This window comes from Ictidomys tridecemlineatus, chromosome X (genome assembly GCF_052094955.1).
Source record: "Ictidomys tridecemlineatus isolate mIctTri1 chromosome X, mIctTri1.hap1, whole genome shotgun sequence".
Classification (NCBI taxonomy): domain Eukaryota; kingdom Metazoa; phylum Chordata; class Mammalia; order Rodentia; family Sciuridae; genus Ictidomys; species Ictidomys tridecemlineatus.
The window spans coordinates 40,071,775-40,093,897 of record NC_135493.1 but is presented as its reverse complement, the minus strand read 5'-3'; the positions used below and the strand labels follow the sequence as shown (position 1 = coordinate 40,093,897).

At 40.3% G+C, this 22,123-nt stretch overlaps 2 protein-coding genes and 1 long non-coding RNA gene across 5 annotated transcripts in view; 2 read left to right on the top strand and 1 right to left on the bottom strand.

Annotated features, from left to right (window-relative positions):
* The first annotated feature begins 2,254 nt into the window (after window positions 1–2,254).
* The window catches only part of LOC120888901 (ribonuclease inhibitor-like), a 33,702-nt gene continuing 13,833 nt past the window's right edge, over window positions 2,255–22,123 (top strand). Inside the window, exons 1-4 of the mRNA XM_078033928.1 lie at window positions 2,255–5,445; window positions 6,547–6,592; window positions 10,240–10,567; window positions 20,739–21,101. Coding sequence (XP_077890054.1) covers window positions 5,403–5,445; window positions 6,547–6,592; window positions 10,240–10,567; window positions 20,739–21,101 — 780 coding nt within the window. The 5' untranslated portion in view covers window positions 2,255–5,402. The remainder of the gene's footprint in view (window positions 5,446–6,546; window positions 6,593–10,239; window positions 10,568–20,738; window positions 21,102–22,123) is intronic.
* On the top strand, window positions 10,574–17,866 carry LOC144371705 (uncharacterized). Of its 3 annotated transcripts, none has more exons than XR_013431709.1 (4): window positions 10,574–11,550; window positions 13,758–13,843; window positions 14,799–14,888; window positions 16,701–17,866. It is a non-coding gene; the product is annotated as an uncharacterized LOC144371705 (long non-coding RNA). The 3 variants fall into 3 exon arrangements; XR_013431707.1 differs by lacking the exon at window positions 10,574–11,550 and adding an exon at window positions 12,045–12,163; XR_013431708.1 differs by lacking the exon at window positions 13,758–13,843.
* On the bottom strand, window positions 19,633–20,289 carry Tex13b (testis expressed 13B). The gene has a single exon (XM_078034411.1). The coding sequence runs from the start codon at window positions 20,261–20,263 to the stop codon at window positions 19,745–19,747; it is 519 nt and encodes a 172-aa protein (XP_077890537.1). The 5' UTR covers window positions 20,264–20,289; the 3' UTR covers window positions 19,633–19,744.

Here is a 22,123-nt window from a genome sequence, read left to right as displayed (position 1 = left end):
GAAGCACAGAAGAAAGGTGATTACCAGGAGCTGGGGCTCTGGAAAAATGGGAAAGTGTTCAAAGAGTATAAGCTTTCAATTACAAGATGTGTAGGTTCAAGGGTTCTAACATACAGTACAGTGACTATAGTTATACTGTATTGTATACTTGATATTTGATAAGAGAATAGATCTTCAGCATTCTCACCACATAAAGAAAAAGAAAAACTGAAGTGACTGATATGTAAGCTTGATTGTGGTAATCATTTTACAGTGTATGTATATATCAAACCATCACATATACCTTTAACATATAGTTTTTGGTTCTCATTTATACCTCAATAAGACTGGGAAAACATTCTAGTAAATTCCTTATTTTTGGCAGCATGCATTTTGTAGAGTCACCATGTAAAACTGCAGTTTGTTGAATGAAAAAACACACATTTATAGATGTAAATGGGGACTGAATTTATTCTGTACTCTGTTCTTACTTATGTACCCTAGCTTGGTGCTGTGTTGTCTCACAGGAAAGCATATAATTTTATCATTTTATTATTCAGCTACCTAGAGGAGACAATCTTATCTGTCTTCTTGGAGAGGGCACCTTTTAATACCTTGCATAAAGATTTCAAGTGTTCTAGTGGTAATCCTAGTACAATGAATACTTTCCTATTCTGGAATTTGGGCCATCTCTCAGCCTTTACTCTAGCTGGAACTGATATCCAGCAATAAAATACCTCCCCTATAATTCCCAAAGCATGTTAACTTTAATTCACTCTCACATATAACTTTTATATTAGAATTCTTTACTTACATATAGCAGAAATTGATTTGCATAAGTTAATTAAAAACAGGGATATTTGGAAAGATACTGGGTTGATCAAATTCAAATTGAAATGCTGAAAATCAAGGCCTTGAGTTCAGAAACCAGGGAGGCATTTTGGTAGTAGAACTCCAGAATCTTCAATCAAGTTTAAAAATTTAAGGATAAATAATCTGATTATTTCCTTGAGGTATTTTCATTTCTTATTAGAGCAAAGGTCAGTGAAAGAATGCCAGATGAATAAAACAACAATCAAAGGAGGTAAAAATAGAGACATGTCAATATATATAAATATTGGATATGTTGAATAAGCTTTTTATTGGGGGTGGGTACTGGGGATTGAACCCAACACACTTAACCACTGAGCCAAATTCCCAGCCTTTTAAAAATATTTTATTTAGAGACAGAGTCTCGCTGAGTTGCTAAGTGCCTTACTAATCTGCTGAGGCCAGCTTTCTACTTGCAATCCTCCTGCTCAGCCTTCCGAGTTGCTGGGATTATAGGCATGTGCCACTGTGCCTGGCTGAATAATCTTTTAAATATATAAATTGGAATATCAGAGGAAGGGACTAGATTGGAATAAACAATTAGGAGTCAAAAGGATAATTGAAATAATGGACAAGTCTTAGATTGCTCAGGAAAAGAGCAGGAGACCATGCATCTCTCCATCTCCTTTATCCAGGACAGACACTTTTACTGGAATAATTTATAGCTAGAGCATTGATTCTTTTTTTTTATGGTGCTAGGGATTGAGTCCAAGGCCTTGCACATGCTAGGCAAGTGCTATGCCATTAAACCACATCCCCAGCCCAAGGATTGATTCTATCTTGAGGGGGATAATGATATTCCTAGAGACTGGGAAAAAATATAATTCTACCTTGGAAACATTTCACATGATAGGAATTAAATTTTTATGTATAGATTTTAGTAGCATATGACTTCTTTCTGTCAAAGTTATAATAAATGACATCTTATTTTTTTCTCTTAACATTTACCATTTGTATTGTACCTGTCCCCATGCTAAGCATTTTATGAATGCCATATTATTTAATCCTCACAATTAATGAAGTAGATATTATTCTATCAATCATATTTTACATGTGGGTTACTGGAGTCTTAGTTTAATTTACTCAAGTTCATTTTTCTAGAAAGATTGGAAATGGGACTTAAAGTTTATGTGAGTTCAAAGATATATCTACTCCATATAAGATGATAAAATACATTAGCTATAGTTTAGGATTATTTAGTCCTTACTATATACTGCATAGTGGACTGACTAAAACTTTATATGCCTTATCTCATTTGGTCTTCTTAACCACCTTATAAGGAAAGTACTGTTGTTATCTCCACTTAATGAATAACAAAATCTGATGTGTAGAGATGTTAATTCCATGGTTGTCACATAGTAAATGGTAGAATCAGGGTTTGAACATACTTGTTGGATTCTAAAAGTTCTGTGCTTCACTAATCCATTTTTTTTTTATCAAGAAGAACCAAATCTTAGAACAGTGGCTTTCTTTGCTGGCCATGTATTGGAATCACCTGGAGATGCTTTTAAGAAAATCAATGCCAGACCTCACCAAAGATTCTGATTTATCAAGAGTATGGGCCAGTAATTGGATTATCTTTAAAAGCATCTATCCATTCAATTTATTCATCAAATATTTAATATCTACTCTGTGCCAAATATGTACTAGGCATATGTGTTCTATCAAGATTTATCAGTTAGCTATTGCCACAGTGGTATGTAGCAACCACATAATCTCTGTGATATTAAGCACTTATATTATCACAACTTTGGAGGCCATCTGGGACTCAGCTGCTTAGCTCTATTGGGCAACTGTAAGACTCTACATTTTTGTTCTAGGATTATGGGTAAACTAGATGGTGTGCTTCACATACTCCTCCTTCTTGGACCAGTGGACTAGCTGAGGATTGTTTCTCTTAAGACTCCTCTCCTAATAGTAATGGAATTACAAGACAGGGAGAGATTCAAGATGGCAGATTAGAGGAAGGCTCATTTCTAGTTGCTCTGTGGCTTGGAATTCAAGTAGCAGGAGTATTGCTTCTCACTGAGGTGGGTGAAAGAGCAATCTTGCCAAAATTCAATAATTGGACAGAGTGTCTTAGAGACTCAGAAATTCTGGCATATTGAACAAAGAAGAAAGAGTACATAAAATCAAACTGGTTGCAGCAGAGGCAGCAGTCTGGTTTACCACAGAGGGGACAACACAGAGAGAAACACAATAAACAAATTTGCTACAGAAAACCCTGTAGATCAGAAAAGCTGCCTGAACTTTGTTGAACCGGAAACTGCACCACAAACTGATGTTTTTAAAAGTGGTCTGTATTTCTCAACTGGTAAGCGGAGAGCTGAGGCAGGAGCCATTTTGAGATAGCCATGTTGCAGCTAGCTGTTTCAGGAACCCAGGAGATCATAGCAAACATAGCTATATTCTCCTGGCAAGTGCCTACTGTGTGGCATAGGGTGTATCTAGCAGAAAACATGAAAGAAACAAGCACAGGGAAGATTGTTCCTGGGGGATTCAGTTAGAAAAATGAAGAGGAGCTGAGTTCACTTCTCCTTTGAGTCTGATGGCTCATGTGACCAGCTGAAGAGGCTATGGAGTCTTAACAGGTGGATGTGAATATACTCAATGACTAAGTGTGGATAGGCTGTGTTTGTGGGCAGCAGAGTGTGTATAGAGTTGGTTCCCCTGCCCAGTAAGTAGAGTTCTTGGGAGGATCCTGAAATTTAGACTCCCATCAGAGATCAGCATCTGAGGGGGCCTAGGGGTGTGTTGATCTAATCTCTCCAGAGCAGATAGCATCCAACAAAATCCCTAAGGCCTGATTAATCCTACACCCTAGCTGCCAGAACTTTCCTTATAGAATTTTGCAGCAGCCCACTCTCGGAGTGCATCTGTCTCGTCTGTCCAGACAAAAATCCAATCAGCAGTACATACCACTTCATCCAATCTTAAACTGGTGAGAAGGGAAACTAAAAGCTATTTTAGATTCAATCCTTAGACACTTGAAATGGCAGCTTTGTGAGCAACACAAAAAGAGGAAGCACTTAATAACTCCCAGCCCTTGCATGCATGCATACCCCCCACCTCAGTACAAAGCCCATATGACCTAGCTAGCTCTACCATTTCTTGGTTTTCATCCTGAACAATCTTGTTACAGTGATAACATGTACCCCCGTGTTTATAGCAGCATAACCCACAATAGCCAAACTATGGAACCAGCTTAGGTGTCTGTCAATAGATGAATGGATAAAGAAAATGTGATAGATATAAACAATGGAGTTTTCATCAGTCATAAAGAAGAATGAAATTATGTCATTTGCAGGAAGATGGATGGAACTTGAGACCATTATGTTAAGCAAACTAAGTCAAACCCAGAAGGTCAAGGGTCATGTGTTTTCTCTCAAATGTGGAAGCTAGAGACGAAAAAGGAAAAGAAAGGTTGAGGTGGATCTCCTAAAATTTAAAGTGGGATCTGTAAAACAATAGAGGAAAGTGACCAGGGGATGGAGGAGGGGAGGGGGGAAGTGCAGGGGAGTGATATTAGCTAAATTTATTATATTGTGTGCACATATGAATATATAGCAACAAATCCCACCAGTATGTACAACTATAATGCACCAATAAAAATGTGGGGAAAAAAAAGAATTTCAAGAGGGGGCATGTCCAATTATGGGTGTACTGTTTTGGTCAAAGCAAATCTCAAGGTTGAGCTAAAAGGAAAAAATAGAAAAATAAACCCCACATTTTTGTGTAGAATTGTAAAGTTCATGGCAATGACTATAATACAGTTTAGGTGAGAAAACTGACAAATAACAATAAGTGTAATACATTGCAAGGTCCTTGCTTAGCATCTAGATGGTCATTTTTAAGAAAAAGTTTTGCTTTCCTGCCCAAGGTCCTGTCTGAGAAAGGTTCACCACTCCCTCATACCAACCCAACCCTTCACTGCGTAGATTAGGACCCATGCAGCTCTGATTCCTGAGCCTGCCCTATAAAAGTTGGAACCCAAGCCTGTATTGCTTCTCTCCTTCTATGGAGAGATGGCCTTTATTTGTCAGCTCTGATAAATAAACTCTTGTGTGTATCTGTGCCTGGTCTTTGTCTTTCATTTCTTGCTCACCCACCTCCTGGTTCCTTGCTTTCCCTTCATACAAAAGTAAATGACTAAATATATTAGAATGTGATAATTCATATTGCAAAGAAGGAAAATTAGTTCCAGATGGTAGTATAAAAATGATTCTAATATGCAATGGTATAACTGAAAACCACTTTTCTTTCAATGTGAAACCTAAAAAGAAAGAAATCTGGTCTAGCATTTCCTCAGCCATTTTGAAAATGGTAACACAGACCAAGAAAAGTAAATAATTTTACACAAATTCCATAGGTAGACAGAAATGGAAATAGGGCCCATGTCTCTTGATTTTCTAGACTATTTTTTCTAAACTACAGCATTCCAAGTCTTAGAATTCTCTCTTTACCAAGATCACCAAAGATATTTTGTAGAAGGGTATTATAGCTGTTATTTCTATTTTCTTGATTTTCTAGGATGAACAGTCAGAAGAAAAGATATGGAACCTGCTTGTACCTGGAGTTTGTTGTCTGCAGAGAAAGGTAATTGAATGAATAAGGAGTATTCTAGATAAAACTTTTCATTCTCTTTCTTTTATTTATCATAGCCTTTGTGATTCTTCTGAAAACTTAAATTTTTTGTTAGATATATGTGTGTGTATGTGTGTGTATCTTAAGATATTACTTGGATACAGTATTTACTTCTTAATTTAGAATGGACTGCACAATTTTTGTGTTGCCGAAAATGAGGAAAAAGAAAGCAGAAAGGTGAAGAGGCAACTGTGGTTTATTATTTTCCATAATCTCCAAAGCATTCATAATCATATAATCAGAAAAGGCTCATCATCTCCGTTTGCTGTAACCACAGCTTTCTAACAAGAGAGCACAAAAGAGCAAAGAGTAAACTTTGCTAGAGTCCTCCCCTGGTGGCTGATTCCTGAACTACAAGGAATGTTTAGCAGCTGGGAACAAAACCTGGTACCAGTTTCTTGCCTTCTCATTTCTGTGACATTCTAATGTCTGCCTCTGCAGACCCTGCTTCCATCCATCCACCTTTATCACCCATCTAGTCACACCTTCTCCTAGAGATTGCAAGTAGTAAACAAACAATAACTACTACTATAGGAATGTGGACTTGTATGCTTGCTTGTTTATTCTTATTTATTTACTTTTATGTGCACGTGTTTGGATTGAACATGGATATATGTATGTGAATGTAGGCCATTGTATATATTGTTAAAGGCCAATGCTTTATTCTTTCCCATTTACCAAGTTAGGCTCAATAGGCTAATTAATGTTCAATGGAAAGAAAAATAGCAGAAAACAGTCATTTCAAGTATTGTATACATCTTTTTATGCCTAAATTTTTCTTATTAATCATAAGTTAAAATGTTCACAACCCATATATGTATATAAGGGAAGTTCTTACATTTTCCTTTATGGTGGACATTAGCTATAAAATATCTTTGTGGGTACATTAAAAAAAGATGTGAAGTGACTTACTTTGTTCCTTGTATTTCTGTTTGAGGAACAGTATGAATGGCTGTAGCAATGTGGCTATATTTCTGTTTGTTTCAGGTATGAAGGTATATTAGGTATGAAGGTATATTTGTGCTTCTCCTAACTCAAACTCTTCCTCCACAGCTGCTTCTTGTTCTCTGGCTTCGTTTTTCAAGGAAGGAGCTTACAGGTAGATGTCTTTTTTATTTTACCCTCTTTTTCTATTTTGGGATTAGTGTCTCTCATGAACCACCTTCTCATCCCCAACCTTTTCACATTTCCACTTTATTCTTTAGCAATCATTAACAAAAGTTGTTAAGAGACAGATGTAGAAATTTTTATAGGCTAGCAAATTCTCTTTGGGAATTATGTAAATAAGGATCAACAAACTGTAGCTAGTAGGCCAAATCCAGCCAGTTGCCTATTTTTGTAAAAATGTTTTACTGGAAAAGACTATTCATTTACATATTGTCTATGGCTGCTTTCATGCTAAGATGGCAAAATTGAGTAATTGCAATAGAGACTGAAAAACACAAACTATTCATGACAATTTTTTCAGAAAATATTTGCCAACTCTTATGTGGTTCAGCATTCCCCTTCATTCTACAGACATTGTTTTCCAGGAGTTAACAACTTTGCTGTTAGGGTTCTTTAGTCATTTAAGACCAGAAAATGTTAGATTAAATGAATTTAAATAGCCTATTTAACTTGAAATAAAGAAGCATTTCATAAGCTAATATCTAACATTTAGAAACCCGGGGAAATTTATTTGGTCACAGAACACCTTTTTACAGCTTTCCTTACTAATATATCGCATAATAATGTTCTAAGGAACAACTCATTTGGAAAATACTGTGTAGACATTCACATAACAGTAGTTTTAACTGGATATCGGATTTCCTGAGTTACTTTTTCTAGATGCAGGTGAAAAGCTACTTAGTATAGTGTTTAAGCACATAAACCTCAGATAAACCTGGATCAGAATTAAAGCTCTTTCATTTACCAGAATTGATCAAGCTACCAAATGCCATAAGGAGGACTGACTATATAATTTGCAGTTTTGTACAAAGTGAAAACACAGGATCTCTTGTTCAAATGTTAAGAATTTCAAGACAGCAATAGCTGAATATTAAATCAAGCATGGGTCTTGAGCATGAAGACCTGACACACACTCCAGAAGCCAGTCCTGGTTATATGTTTGAATTTCTTCATCTATCAAATGTGGACAATACCTAACTTTTGAGATTGTTTTGAGAATTAAATCAGAAATGTATGTAAAGGGCCAAGCACAATATGAAGCACAGAATATTTAATAATAAATGAGTTGCTTTTAATTCAAAAGCATTAATAGCCATATTCAATAAATATGTATTTAGTGTCCACTATGTGCTCGCCACTGTGCTAAATATTCTGGGTACTGTGGTAAAAAAGACAGATAAGACCTTTGTTGTCATTTAGATTATTATTTAGTGGGGAAGACAAATAATTGAAGCAAAAAAATAAGATAATTATAAATTGTGATAAGTGACATACCGGGAAAAATAGGGTGCTGGGAAGAGGAATAGTGGAATGAATCTTAATTTTGGTGGCCAGGCAGAATCTCTTCTGAGAAGTCCTATTTGAGATCAGAAGTATAAGAAGAAACTCACCATGGGAAGAACAGGAGGAAGAATATTCAAGGTAGAAAGGACTGCTAGTGAAAAGGCTCTGAAGTAGGAGAGAAAATGGTATTTATGAGAGGCTTTGGTGGAGGAAGTAAGGAGAATGATATAAAATGAGGCTGGGGAAGGGAGGTAGGTAGGGTCCAGATAATGGAATACCTTGTAGAATGAAATAAGGATTTTGTTTTTTAGACCAAGTGCAATGAAAAGCTCTTGAACTATTTTGGACAGGGCAGTGACATGATCTAATTGATGTTTATAGAAACTCACTTTGGCTACTTGGATCAGATAGATAAGAGTAGAAAAGTAGGAGTCTGTTTCAGTAGTCCAGTAGAGTTCATAGTACCTTGGACTTATGTGATCTTGAGGACATGCTGATAAATAAATGAATTTGAGGCTTATGCTTTTTAAAATTTTATTAAATTTCATTTCTAAATTTTATTTTTATTAGTTCTTTTTAGTTATACATGACAATAAGATTTATTTTGACATAATTAGAGAATCATGGAATAAAATTTGTTCTAGTTCACTCCCCAGTATTTCCCCTTCCCTTCTCTTCCTCTCACCCCCCTATTCCCTTCTCTGCATTACTTTGATCTTTTTGCTATTTATTTTTAGTTTTTTTAATTTGTTTTGTGGGTGTTCATGATGGAGAGATTCAATGTAGTACATTCATATATGTACATAGGAATGTTAGGTTACATTCATTCCACTGTGTTTCCCTATCCCATCCCACTACCCTTCTCTTTGTTTCCTTTTTCCTACCCCACTGGTCTTCTTTTTTTTTTCTTGGTACCAGGGATTGAACCCAGGGGCACTTAACCACTGATACCTATCCTCAGCCCTTTTTATATTTTATTTTGAGACAGGGTCTCAGTAAGCTGCCCAAGGCCTCACTAAATTATTCAGGGCATCACTTAGTAGCTGAGGCTGGTTTTGAACTTGAGATCCTCCTGCCTCAGTCTCCCAAGCTACTGAAATTACAGGTATGCACCACCACACCTATCGTTTTTTTTTTATTTTCAACCTCCCCACCTTATTTCGGACTAGCTTCCACATATCAGAGAAAACATTCAACCTTGGACTTTTTGGGTCTGGCTTATTTCACTTAGCATGGTAGTCTCCAGGTCTATCCATTTACCAGAAAATGCCATACTTTCATTTTTTATGGCCAAGTAATACTCCATTGTGTATATATACACGTTTTCTTTATCTATTCATCTGTTGAGGAACCCCTAGGTGGTTCCATAGCTTAGTGAATTGAGCTGCTATAAACATTGATGTAGCTGTATCACTAATTTTAAATCCTTTGAATATATACTGAGGAGTGGGATAATGAGGTCAAATGGTAGTGTTCCATTTCTAGTCTTTTGAGAAATCTCCTTACTGCTTTCCAGAAATCCCTTTACTGCCTCAGCCCCCTGAGCTGCTGGGATTATATGCTTTTGCCACCACGCCTGGCCTGATACTTGTATTCTTGATGATCGCTAAGGCTTATTTTTGAAGGTATGAATAATAGACCTTGTTAATTGACATAGATAATTGAAAGAAAAAATAAACATCTCAAAGTTTTTCTGATCAATTAGATGGCATCATTTTTTAAAATCTCTTTTTTTAATATTTATCTTTTAGGTGTAGATGAACACAATACAGTGCCTTTATTTTTATGTGGTGCTGAGAATCAAACCCAGTTCCTTCCCATGCTAGGTGAGTGCTCTACAGCTGAGCCACAATCCCAGCCCCAGATGGCATCATTTAACTGAGATAAAAGATGTCTGGGTGAGAGTAGTTTGTGGGCACTGGGGATAGATAGGTATATAAATCAAGAGCTCAGGTTTAGACATGTAAAATTTGAAGAGCCTTTGAGTCATCTAAGAAGAGATGGTAGTGATGGTGGTATTAGTCATAGTTGTTGTTTGCATTGCTGTCTACGATTCTGTGATTATTTACTCTTGGTGTCACCTCATTAGACTACCAGGAAATATACAGAAAACATTTAAGGGAAAAACACCTAAAAATAGGAGTTGATAAATGTTATCACCATGACAAGCATGTAGAGTCACGGCTGCTTCTTGTAAAAGAGAATTGTGTATCAGAAAAGACACCATGTGGAATTCCTCAACAATATCATTTTGTTAAGATGGAACATGTATTTTGACTATCTCATTTATGTCAGTTGCAGAGAAATCAGCCACACTAATAATCTTAGTGCTGTTGAACTGATCACTAACATATTTCAAGACATAAAGGGACCAATCCTGGACATTATACTTCTATATCCAGAGAAACTTCTATTTATTCTTGATGGATTTTCTGAGCTGCAATACCATGGGGGTGACCAAGAAGAGGATCTTACTGATAATCCCCAGGAGAGGAAGCCAGTAGAGATACTCTTGTGCAGTTTGGTGAAGAAAAACTTTCCTGAATCCTGTCTCCTAATAACTGCCCGGCTCACAGCCATGAAGAAACTCCACTCTCTGTTAAAGCAACCTATCCAGGCAGAAGTCCTATAGTTTACAGATGCTGAAAAAAGAGCATATTTCTTGAGTCAGTTTTCAGGTGCTAATGCAGCTATGAAAATCTTCTATGGTTTGCAAGACAGTGAAGGCCTTGACATTATATCTTCTCTTCCAATTGATTCCTGGATGTTATGCAGTATCCTGCAGTCACAGGGAGATGTTGATAGAACTCTTCTGCAGTCCCTTAAGACCATGACTGACATGTATCTGTTCTACTTTTCTAAGTGCCTCAAAACCCTTATAGGTATATCAATGTGGAAGGGACAAAGTTGCCTGTGGGGCCTTTGCTCTTTGGCTGTGGAGGGTCTACAGAAGCATCGGGTTATGTTTGCATTTAGTGACCTCAGAAAACATCGAATAGGAGTTTATGATACTGACTGCATTTTTCTCAATCATTTCCAAAAAAAAAATGAAGGAGATGTCAATGTCTATACTTTTCTTCACTTCAGTTTCCAAGAATTCCTGACTGCTGTGTTCTATGCCCTGAAGACTGACAAAAAAGGATATTTTTTTGTCATGTGGGAAAAACATGGCAAGAAATATTCCAACAATATGGAAAAGGGTTTTCATCACCAATGATACAATTTTTATTTGGCCTCTTACATAACAGAAAAGCAAAGACTGTGGAAACTACTTTTGGGAGAAAAGTCTCTCCAGGACTTCAAGAAGAGTTACTGAAGTGGACCAAAAGGAAAACAAAGGATAAATCTTCTAGATTACAGATTAAATCAGTGGACTTGTTTCACTGGTTGTATAAGATACAGGAATAAGAATATGCAAAAAAGATAATTGATAATTTACAGTCAATTGTACTACTCCAATCTACCTATACAAAAATGGACATTCTGGCTATGTTGTTCTGTGTAAAAAGCAGTCACAGTCCTCTTTCAATGTCTCTGAAGTGTCAGCACCTACTTGGGTTTGAGGAGGAAGAAAAAACCATGGCATTAATGCCAACAGCCTAATCAGTGAGTATATTCATATCCTTCCTCTAGTTTTTTTGGCCTTATTTCTTTTTTATTACTTATTTATTTTAAGTACTTAGGCATATGATCATTTCAAGTGTCATCAATAAGTAGAAGTAATCACCTCAGCTTTTCATATTTTATGTCAGTCAATAATGTAAGGATTTACTGATTATCTACCATGCATTGAACACTAGCCTAGGTAAACAATGAGGAAAGCTAGTTTTTTGAGCACTTACCATGTACTGGGCGCTGCGTGTGTGTGTTTGTGTGTGTGTGTGTGTGTGTGTGTGTGCGCGTGCGTTTTGTGTGTGACGTGCATGTGCACATTAGTCTTCATTGTCACTCTGTGGATGTGCTTTATCATTATAAAGTGTTATAAGCATTTAAAATCTTCAAGATCCACGATTTTGGTGTCAGTGACCATTCTGGGAAACTTTGCAAACCTAACATTGGATTGGTTGTCACTCTTCTGCATGTATACTTCATCACTGAGACCTCAAAAATTTCCAGGTTAAGAAGAGGAGCTACATGTCTGTGTATCTTTCTGTAGCACCTGAGCTCTTCCTATCAGACCTTTATAGAGGACTGAGAGCTGAAGTTCAAAGAGACATAGGTAAACCACTATAATAATATGAACTCTCTGTATACGAGAAAATGCAATTCTGCTTCCTTTTTATAGTATGGATTCTGTACACTATATAAAACAGTTCTATTGACTGATTAAAGCAGTGAATAACTATATCAATCTGTTCCCAATATCTGAGTTATGAAGGACAATGCCTCTTCCTTATTGTGGGGCCAGCTGAGTGGTAGGGGACCTTGAGGAGAAGAGTGAACAGAAAGATCTCTTAGAGGAATGCATTAATCCTATTCTTAGCTCTTATAGATGGATTTCCTCAGTTGGCTGTAGCATAGAGGTGGTAATGGGCAATGGAGAATTTGTGTTTGAGGGAAATAGGGAGGGACAGGGAGTGCAAGAAGAGTTTGTTTAGAACTAGCAGGGACAGGGGTAGGAGAGGTTAAGTTAACAAATAATTATGAAGGATCTTGGTTATAAGGTCCCAATGAAATCGTTGTATATTATAAAGTAAAATAATTGACAAATACATTTGAGAGATTTAGAAAACTCTCAAATACATTTGAGAGATAGAAACAAAAGGGGCTTCTGATTAATTCTGGGTTTCCAGAAAGTCAACTTTAGATGGAGTCTCCATCCCCTGCCTTTATTGCTTTTATCAGAGGGCTTAAATGCCTGTCAAAATTTAAGCCAGAACATTTCTTTCCCAACATTAGCATATTGGTGAAGTGAGACTACACTGTTGAACTTAAACTTGAGTTTCAATTACTATAATTAGTTTTTCTATTTGAACGGACAACCAAGAATCAGTTATATAGTACAGGTAGCTTGAGGAAGTCACTTGATCTCTTAGAACATCTGCAAAGTGGTGATTATAATTTTATTTATTTATTTATTTATTTATTTATTTTACTTGTCCGAGATTTTATTAGCAGGACCCTAGTGGCAAGTCACAGAAGTGGGGGGGGGAGAGAGGAGAGTAAGAGAGACAGGGAAAGCAAGAGAGTAAGAGAGGGAGAGTAAGAGGGCGAACACGAAGAGGGTGTTGATATTTATGGGCTTAACACAGATGAGGAGGAGCAAGGCAAGTGAGCTGTTACTTCTTTATTGGCCAAGAGTTCATGCCACTTCAGGGATTGGAGGTGCGCCATTCAAATTTTGCATCATTCACAGGGATTGGAGGTGATGGTTTGCGCACCATTCAGTGCATCATGGACCTCAGCTCCTGGAAGAGAAGCACCTCCGGGTGCTATCTTTACCAACATTCCTCCCTTTTTTGTTTTGGTTTGGGGCTGTCATACTTGATCTGGCTACTTCCTGCTGAGTAGGGGCATCATTTAGAGGGAGGGAGGTCAGTTGGTTGGAGAAGAAAGGCCAGGAGGCCCCATATCCATGCACTGAAGGCATGGATTTCCTCTGGGGAGAAGTCCATGAATGTGCCCTGAAACTATGAAAGAAACAGCATTAATTTCTGGCATGTCATCCAGTCTGTAGGGATGGTAGGAAAAAGCCTATGCCCAGGCGAAGGCAGATTAGAACATAAAGCTGAAAATCAAGGGCTTATTTTTTTGGCATGGTGGGGAGAGATGGCCCTTCGGTGGAGTTGTCATTTGGTATCTTCATCTTTCAGCACTCAGTGGAGATTTCTTGGGATGATTGGATGTGCATTTCGTCTGGCTCATTGGCCAGTATCTGGTAATACCTGAGGAGGAGCTGGTATGTGTACGGCCTGGGTTCGATCCTCAGCACCACATACAAACAAAGATGTTGTGTCCACTGAGAACAATCTGCAGGCTGCCGGTGGTGGATGTCAGGCAGGCGATCAGAGGAGTGGACTATGACAGGAATGGCTGGGCTCAGAGTTTGGGAACAGGGTTCTGTCTTGAGCCACGGGGATCCCCGTCCCGAATTTCGGCATCAACATAAGGAATGGAGGAAAAGATCTGTAAACTCAACAAGCCAAAAAAACCATTTACCTATCCAAGATTTTATTAGCAGGATTGTAGCGGCCAGTCACAGAGGAGAAGGGGGGAGAGAGAGAGAGGGAGGGAGGGAGGGAGGGAGGGAGAGAGAGAGAGAGAAGAGAGAAGAGAGAAAGAAGAGAGGAGGGGGGAGAGAGGGAGGAGGGGGAGAGAGGAGTGGGGAAGAGAGAGGAGAGAGTAAGAGAGAGAGGGAGAGCAAGAGAGTAAGAGAGAGGTGATTATAATTTTAAAACCCAATAAATAAATAGAAGGAGAACCAGTAGAGAGAGGGATTATGGGAGGGAGAGAGGGAGGGAGAGAAAATGGAAGCACTAAGGATTGAAATTGAGCAAATTATATGAATTTATGAATATGTTGAAATAAACCCCATGGTAATGTATAACTATATAACAAAAGTTTTAAAATCGTGATTATAATAGTCATTATGTTAAGAGCCAGATAACCTTGATGCCTGGCACATAGTAGCATGGATTTGGAGTAAGACCCGATTAATAGTCTCAGTTCTTTGTCAACTTATATGATTTTGACCAAATTGCTTAACTTTTTGTGCCTAATTCCCTAATCTGCAACAGGGGGTGACACCTTCTAAGGTTTTAGAAGAGTCAATTAATACTAGCATAGAAAAAGAAGCCAAAATAAGCTTTTTGCTTAAAGTTTTAAAATTATTTTTGTTTTCTCATCTCTTGTAGGTCCTTTTAGATGCGCAGTTTCCTAGTGTCTCAGCTACACTTGCTTTGCCAAGCACTGTGTAATCCATAATGTAAGATCAAAGATCTGAAGTAAGTTGAACTTTACTTTAAACTCTGAAGTATTTGCAGGTAAATACTCGGTTGCCAGAAATTGCACTGTGAGCTTATTGGACCTGAAAACAAAATATAACTAGTGTTCAGTTTGTCCATAGTGGAGTAGCAAATAAAAAGATGCTACAAACCTAGAAGAAAGGTGTGAGTAACATCTTTGTCCACATGCCTGGTTTTTGTAGGTATTGTTTCTGCACATAACAATACACTGCAATGAGGGGGTGGCAAGTTGTAACACCTAAGAGATTTGTCTGTGGTTCGTTCTGGATCTACCCCTCTTCCTTTTCCTACCAGACCCCTGAGATCCTTCCCGTAAATTTTCTTTCAGTTGGGTCCTGTCCTACTGTGGAACTGCAGTGTGGTGATCATTTTCTCTCCCCCCATGCCCAATCCACTGCCCCCATTTATTCATCAAAGTGCCCCAAGAAGCCCCCATCCTGGACCTTTTGGATATTTGTCCGCATTACAAGCATATAAGCACAAGCCTCCTTGATTTTCCATATCTATTTTGCCACATAGATCAGTGTCTGCAGTCCTTCTCCTGTCCTATCCCAGAGGAAGAAATGGCCTTTCCAAACCCAAAGAAGCCAGTAAATTGTTTATTTGTATTTTTGTGAACATTTCATTGTTTTACTTTCACATCACAGAATCTTAAAACAATATAAAAACCTTTCATCCAGCTGACCTATATTCCACCCTATCATCCATGCCCCCAACCTATTGCCTTCCATTCCCTGACCCCTAAGACCACCCTCTCTAGGGTAATATCTTCTTTGCTAATATGTTTCCAGATCTTTTCTCTCCTCACACAAATAGGAATTTGTAACATAAGACAAACATAATCTATAAAGATATACAGCATACATAAAGATACAGAACTATGGAAGGTTTGTTTTACACAAAAGTGACTTATATAATTGTTTTTTTCGTTTCACAGAACAGTAACTATGCCTCAAATACAATATGTGGACTCTACCTCATTCTTTCACATATTTCTTGCATTTTCAAGCTTCTTTCTGTGGTCTCCTTCCCTATGACTCAAGTTTCTCTCAATATTCAGAACTCTCTCTCAACCACATGTCCTGCCTGTCACATTCAAACTTTGTCCTTATAAACAGCTTCCCCTCAATGACTCCACTTCTGCATTTCCCATTCACTCACTCCTTGCAGTTTGGCTTCTATCCTGCCACTCCCCTGAATTTGCTTGAAGATCCAAAGTAAATGCCAAGCCCAATGGACATTTTCAGCTTTTGTTTCTCAGGGCCCCTCAGCCTACATGACCTTCTTTTAAATTTGGTTTCTAGTTGTAGTTGGATACAATACCTTCATTTTATTTTTATGTGGTTCTGAGAATTGAACTTAGTGCCCCACATGTGCTAGGCGAGTGTTCTACCACTGAGCTGTAATACCAGCACCCCCTACACACCTTCTCTTTTGATTCATCCCCCATTCAAACTGTTCCTAATTATTTTATTGCCTCCAGCCATCTCCAGCTGGGATGATTTTAACATTTTGTGGATATCTAGAGACACTTTTGTCTGTTATGGCTGAGTGAGTGGGGTGGGTACCATTGTCATTTAGTGGATAGAGGCTAAGGATTCTGCTGAACATCCTACAGTGTACTGGCAAGCCCCCCATAATAATGAATTATCCAATTGTAACTGTCAAGAGTACTGAGGTTAAAAAACACTGTCTAGAGGGATATAAACAAACCAAAGACATTTATGAAATGTAAAGTTTAAATAGCTGGCCCCTCATTTGGATGGTGATTGTCCACACCCTTCCCAACAGGAGGCAGCCGAAAGTCACATCTCTGCTGGATGTCCCAGAGCCATGGCAACTTTCTGGTATGTAGGTCCACAGTCCCTAGGTGATGTTCAGGACTCATTGTGCTCCAGTTGCACACCTCCTCCCCATCCTTCCACCTGAGGGCTAAAGCACACTTTTAGTCCCCTTCAACACAGCTTATGGTCACCAAGGGGAAAAGCAGACCAACCTCCCACCTACCCACTTCCCTGACTCACTCTCATCTTCCTCCCACCTCTCCCCCTCCCACTGGAGGTTGATTTCCCATTGGATATGCTTTTGTTATGTTTCACATTTATGAATTCACTGAGAGCTTTATAGCCAGATTCCCTTACCACATTTTTCATGGTGGTGGGTTGGAGGAGAGAATGGTCTAGATGAGTATACCCTCTGAGTGTTATGAGTTTCTGACTCACCTTGGCAGTGGTATGAGTTCAGATCTGTCTCTGGTTTCATCTACTGATGAGTGGGGAGGATTCTCCTCTCATGAGACTGTGCAGTTATAGGAGTCCTTGCCGGCAGCTGGTGCTGCTGGCTTCCTTTGTATGCAACCCTGTGGGATTCCCTTGGGGTGGCAAATCTCTGCTGTGTTAAGAATAAATGTGGGGCAGGGCATGATGGTGAATGCCTGTAATTCCAGCCACTCAGGAGCCTGAGGCAGGAGCATTGCACATTCAACCCAGCCTCAGCAACTTAGCAGGGCCCTGGTAATTCAGCAAGACCCTGCCACAAAATTTCATACACACACACACAGCTGAGCATGTTGCTCAGTGGTTAAGCACCCTTGTGTTGAATCCCCAGTACTAAATTAAGCAAACCTGAGTTAACCCCAGACTTGTTCCAATTATTTCTTATTATTTATTTAACTCCCTTGGAACATGAGCCATTCTATTCATTTTGCTCCTGGGGACTTTGGGGATGCAGGAATTCCTTTTACTTGACAAGCCTGATGGAACTCCCCAGCCAGTTCCAAAATTTTCTTTTTAAAAAAAATTTTTTTTGGTTGTAGATGAACACACAGTATCTTTATTTCTATGTGGTGCTGAGGATTGAACCCAGTGCCTCACACATGCGAGGCAAGTGCTTTACCACTGAGCCACAGCCCCAGCCCTCCAAATTTTTCTTTGATGGTTTTTTGTTTCAAATTTCTCTGCTGGTACCAGTTTCTGACTGGGAAGTAATCTGACTCTCCAGAATAGGAACCTATTCAAGTTAGCTTAAAGAAAAGGGTATCTAGGGCTGGGGTTGTGGTTCAGTGGTAGCACACTTACACTCTTGTGAGGCACTGGGTTCGATCCTCAGAACCACATAAAAATAAGTAAGTAAATAAAATAAAGTTATAAAAAATGTTTAAAAAAATAAAAGAATATCTGGGTAAAGTGGATCCTCATGTAGCATGATTGCAAGATGTGAAAGGAATTGCATCATAGCCACTCTCTCCAGTTCTCTAGAGTTACTGGATCAACTCCTCTATGCCTGTCTGTACCCTGGAAACTCATGCTGGTGTCCTCTAAAAGATACCTCTGTAAAGCACTCAGTTTTGCTCCCCTGTTTTCAGGGCCAGGCCTCAACAAAATCACTCACTGCTTTATTGACCAACTCCATCATGACTATGGCATCTACCTCTCAGTGCTGATGATCTAGCCTGGGAATCTGTGTGGCTCAGGATAAGACTCAAATGACCAGTCCTATTTCAACCATCATAAGGACTAGGTGGGCAGAGGATGGCCTTTTATATACATGGATTTCCAGGCCCACCAGACACTAGGATGGGGAAACAGACAGACAGACATAGATCTATCTCTATTGATCTATAGATAAATCTATAAATCTACAGATCGATAGATATAGATATATGTATGTACACACACATACAGAAGCTTCAGTAATTCTAGTGTTGAATGATAATGCTCTGTAATACAAGAGGTGTAATCTGACCTGGCATGGTGGCATATGCCTTTAATACCAGCTACTTGGGAGGCTGAGGCAGACAGATTCCAAGTTTGAAGCCAGCCTGCACCACTTAGTGAGATCTTGTCTCAAAATAAAAAATAAAAAATTAAAGGGACGGGGGATGTAGCTTGATGGTACAGCATCCCTGGACTCAATCCCCAATACTACAAAAGGGGGGGGGTAATCAAAGCATGTCTTTCCCTCCACCACCTACACCCTCCCCATCTCTCATCCCTTACTTCCCTCCCACCCTTAACCCCCACCTTCCACCCACCTCTGAAAATTGATTTCCCACTGGGATATGTTTCAGTTCTATTTCATATTTCTGAATTCACTAAGGGCTTTGCAGCCAGATTCCCCTCCCACAGCGGAAGCAACTTTCCCTTCGTGAAAAATTCACAGCTTTACACCAAGGGCAGTCCCAATCCCCAGGCCGGCGAAAAACCGGAGGTTTTCTCTGCTGATGGGATTCGAAGTCTTTCCTATTAAGTATTTCTGGAGGGTCTAATCCCTGGGCCCCCATATCAGACCACCAGAGGCTAACATCAAAGGCTGAGCTGTGGGGAAGCAACTGAGGTGGAGTAGGTGCTGTGACCATGCCTGTTGGTGGGGATGGTAAGGGTGAGGCTGGGAAGGGGGACAAAGGGGATGAATATGAGTAAGAGAATGAGGCAGGGAGCTGAACAGAGAGGGGTTCTGATGAGGCTATGGACCCAGAATTCAGGGTCCCAGCAAGAGAAAACATGGTATTTTCCATGGATCTGTGTTCTCCCTCCCTCTGCCCACCAGAGGTGTAATTTTTTGGCTCAGTAGTTCCGAGAAGCTGCAGGAAGCTCCCACCCATCTCCTGTTCGGCCTCCATGGGGGCGGCTCCCACTGTATCACTCTCCTCTCCTCTTCTTCCTCCTCCTCCTGTAGCATCATCTGCAGCAGCTGTTGCTTCTTCCATCTCACCTGTTACTTCGGTCCCTGCCCCTCTGGCAGTGGCCAAGCCTGGTCCCTCTACAGCCTTGTCTGGGAGGGCCCTCAGCTCCTGGGGATAAGTGGGCAGGGCTGGAATATGTTCTGTGGGAAAGTCAGGGGGCAGACCTACTATTGGGGTAGGGGGTGGGGCAAGGATGGTGAGGTAATCTTACCGCCCTGAGAAGCTTCCACCTCAGTAGATCCCGCTCTTTCTGCACCTCTGCCAGTTTGGCCTGGGCCAGCCGCAACTGGAAGGCAGCCTCCTTGCGTTCCATCTCCTGCTGAGCTCCAAGCTGCTTCAAGTCTGAGGCCAGGGCATGGGCAGCTGACTTGTGTAGTTTGGCAAAGTCGTGTAGCCACTGCACCCTGCGTCCCTGTAAATGCCCCTGCCTGCGAGCGAAGCGCACACCCAGAGCCAGGCTGCTCCAAGCGCAGGCTTCCTGGGCCTGGCTGGACATCTCGCTGTCCTCCACGATGGTTCTGATCTTATCTTCCACCTCCTCCCAGGACAAAGACATATTCTCAAGGTAGAACTCAGGGCCTTTCACGTGCCTGGCCATCTTCTCGTTGATGAAGGCCACAACCTTGCCATGGCGAAACCCACTACAGGGGTCGTCAGGTTTCAAGGCCATGATGTTTCAGGACCTTATGGCTTCCTGGTCCCTGGGAGATGGATCAAACATTTTTTTTCCTTTTTATTTATTTTTTGTGTGTGTGTGCTGGGGATCAAACCCAGGGCTTTGTGCATGCAGCTAAGCTAAATGCCAAACCGCGGATCAAACATTTGCTGTATTCTTCACCTTTAGCCTTCTCCCTCACCCCTAGTCCTCCATCCCCATCCCTACCCTGTTGCCCTTAGTCCCCATGCCCACCCCTGCATCACCTGTAGCCTCCCACTCTAGTTGCCCTTAGCTCCCCACCCATACTCACACCGCCATGACCCTTAACATCTCTCCCCTCACCCATACCCACCACCTGCATGGCCCATAGCCTTACCCCATGCCTTCAGTCCCCTCCCCCACCCTTAGCCCCTCCCCTCCCTTCAGTCTCCTCCCCTTTCCTTGGCTCCCCATCCCTTTCTTCTCTGTCCCACCCACTCATAAAGAGCCACCTCTGCCTCGGTCCCCTCATAGAACGCTTCCCACCGGGCTCACCAGAGTAGATACAGGGCTACCACAGCCCTCTCCCAGGGAGAAAGGGGTCCTTCTCGCTCCGAGGGCTCCGGGAAAAGGGAGCCACGCGGCCAAATCTCTAGGCTTTTACTCTAGGACTGTTCCAACTCCCAGAGACTGCGGGGGTGCCGGGGAGGGAGAGCGGAAGGTCCCGCCCCCTCCTGGGCTCCTAAGGGAACCCACCACGTGGCTGAAAGCCATCGAAGGCGGGAAGAAACGGGACTGGTTAGAAAAGACCCAGAATGAAGAAAATGAAGCTCTCAGAAGTCAGTCCAAAAGGTCCCGCCCCACCATGATGGTTTGTTCCACGCCTGGTGAGCCCCTCCAATATTTGGAATATTCTAGAACAGGAAGTAACTCCAACACCTCTGTGGCTACCAGTAGCCCCCAAGGAAGAGGAGAAGCCAGGAAACAGCCCATCCCCCAACGCCCACCCAACGGGACACTGCAATAACTTTGGTAATAAACAGTGGCTATTTCCATCCTCAAAATGTGCCCTGAATCTGTTCACCCCCATCCCTGATATTAGTTTAGACCCCCTCATTTCTTCCCTCAACCACTGCAGCTCTCTGACATCAGATACTGACCCGATCTAACCGTCATCAGTGCGATGTGATCCTGTCTCTCAAAACTTTCAATGACTTTCTGAGGCTTATAGGATAAACTAAAGAGATCCTAGGGTGAGTCCCACTTTTTTTGGCATTTTTATCATCTTGAATCTCAGTTTCTACCTATGGGCCCAGGATGAGGACAAAATGTTGAAAGTACATGTAAAGTTGAAGAAGTAATGGTTTGTGTGATCCCATTTTTAAAAATATAGAAATAAATCTCATATCATGTATATGTAATCTAGTATATCTTCATATATTTCTATAATCAGATAATTGGAGTGGGAAAGGGTGGCACCACACTCTTACCATAGTTATCTCTGGAAGGTGGAGTTGGATGGAAGGTTAGAAAAAAGTTTTTAACTTTTAAAATACATCTTTCTGTGATATAATGTGTTATAAACATGTAATTACATGTATATACATATATTTATTTATTTATTTATTTATTTAAAATATGGAAAGTTATATGCCAGCATTTTAATAATGGTTCTTTGGGTGCTGGAAATATAGACTATGGGTATGGGTATGTGGGGGTGTGTTTGTGTGTGTGGCCTCCCATCTGCTAGGCAAGCACTGTACCCCTGAGCAATATCCCCTTTAAAAAAAACCAACTTTATATTTTTGTCTATTATAAAGATTTTTTATAATAAGCCAGGCACAGTGGTGCATGCCTTTAATTCTAGTGATTTGAGAGGCTGAGGCAGGAGGA

What these genes read in the sequence shown, in the direction of transcription:
- Tex13b (XM_078034411.1), bottom strand. Translation starts at nt 20,263, where the DNA reads ATGGCCTTGAAACCTGACGACCCCTGTAGTGGGTTTCGCCATGGCAAG.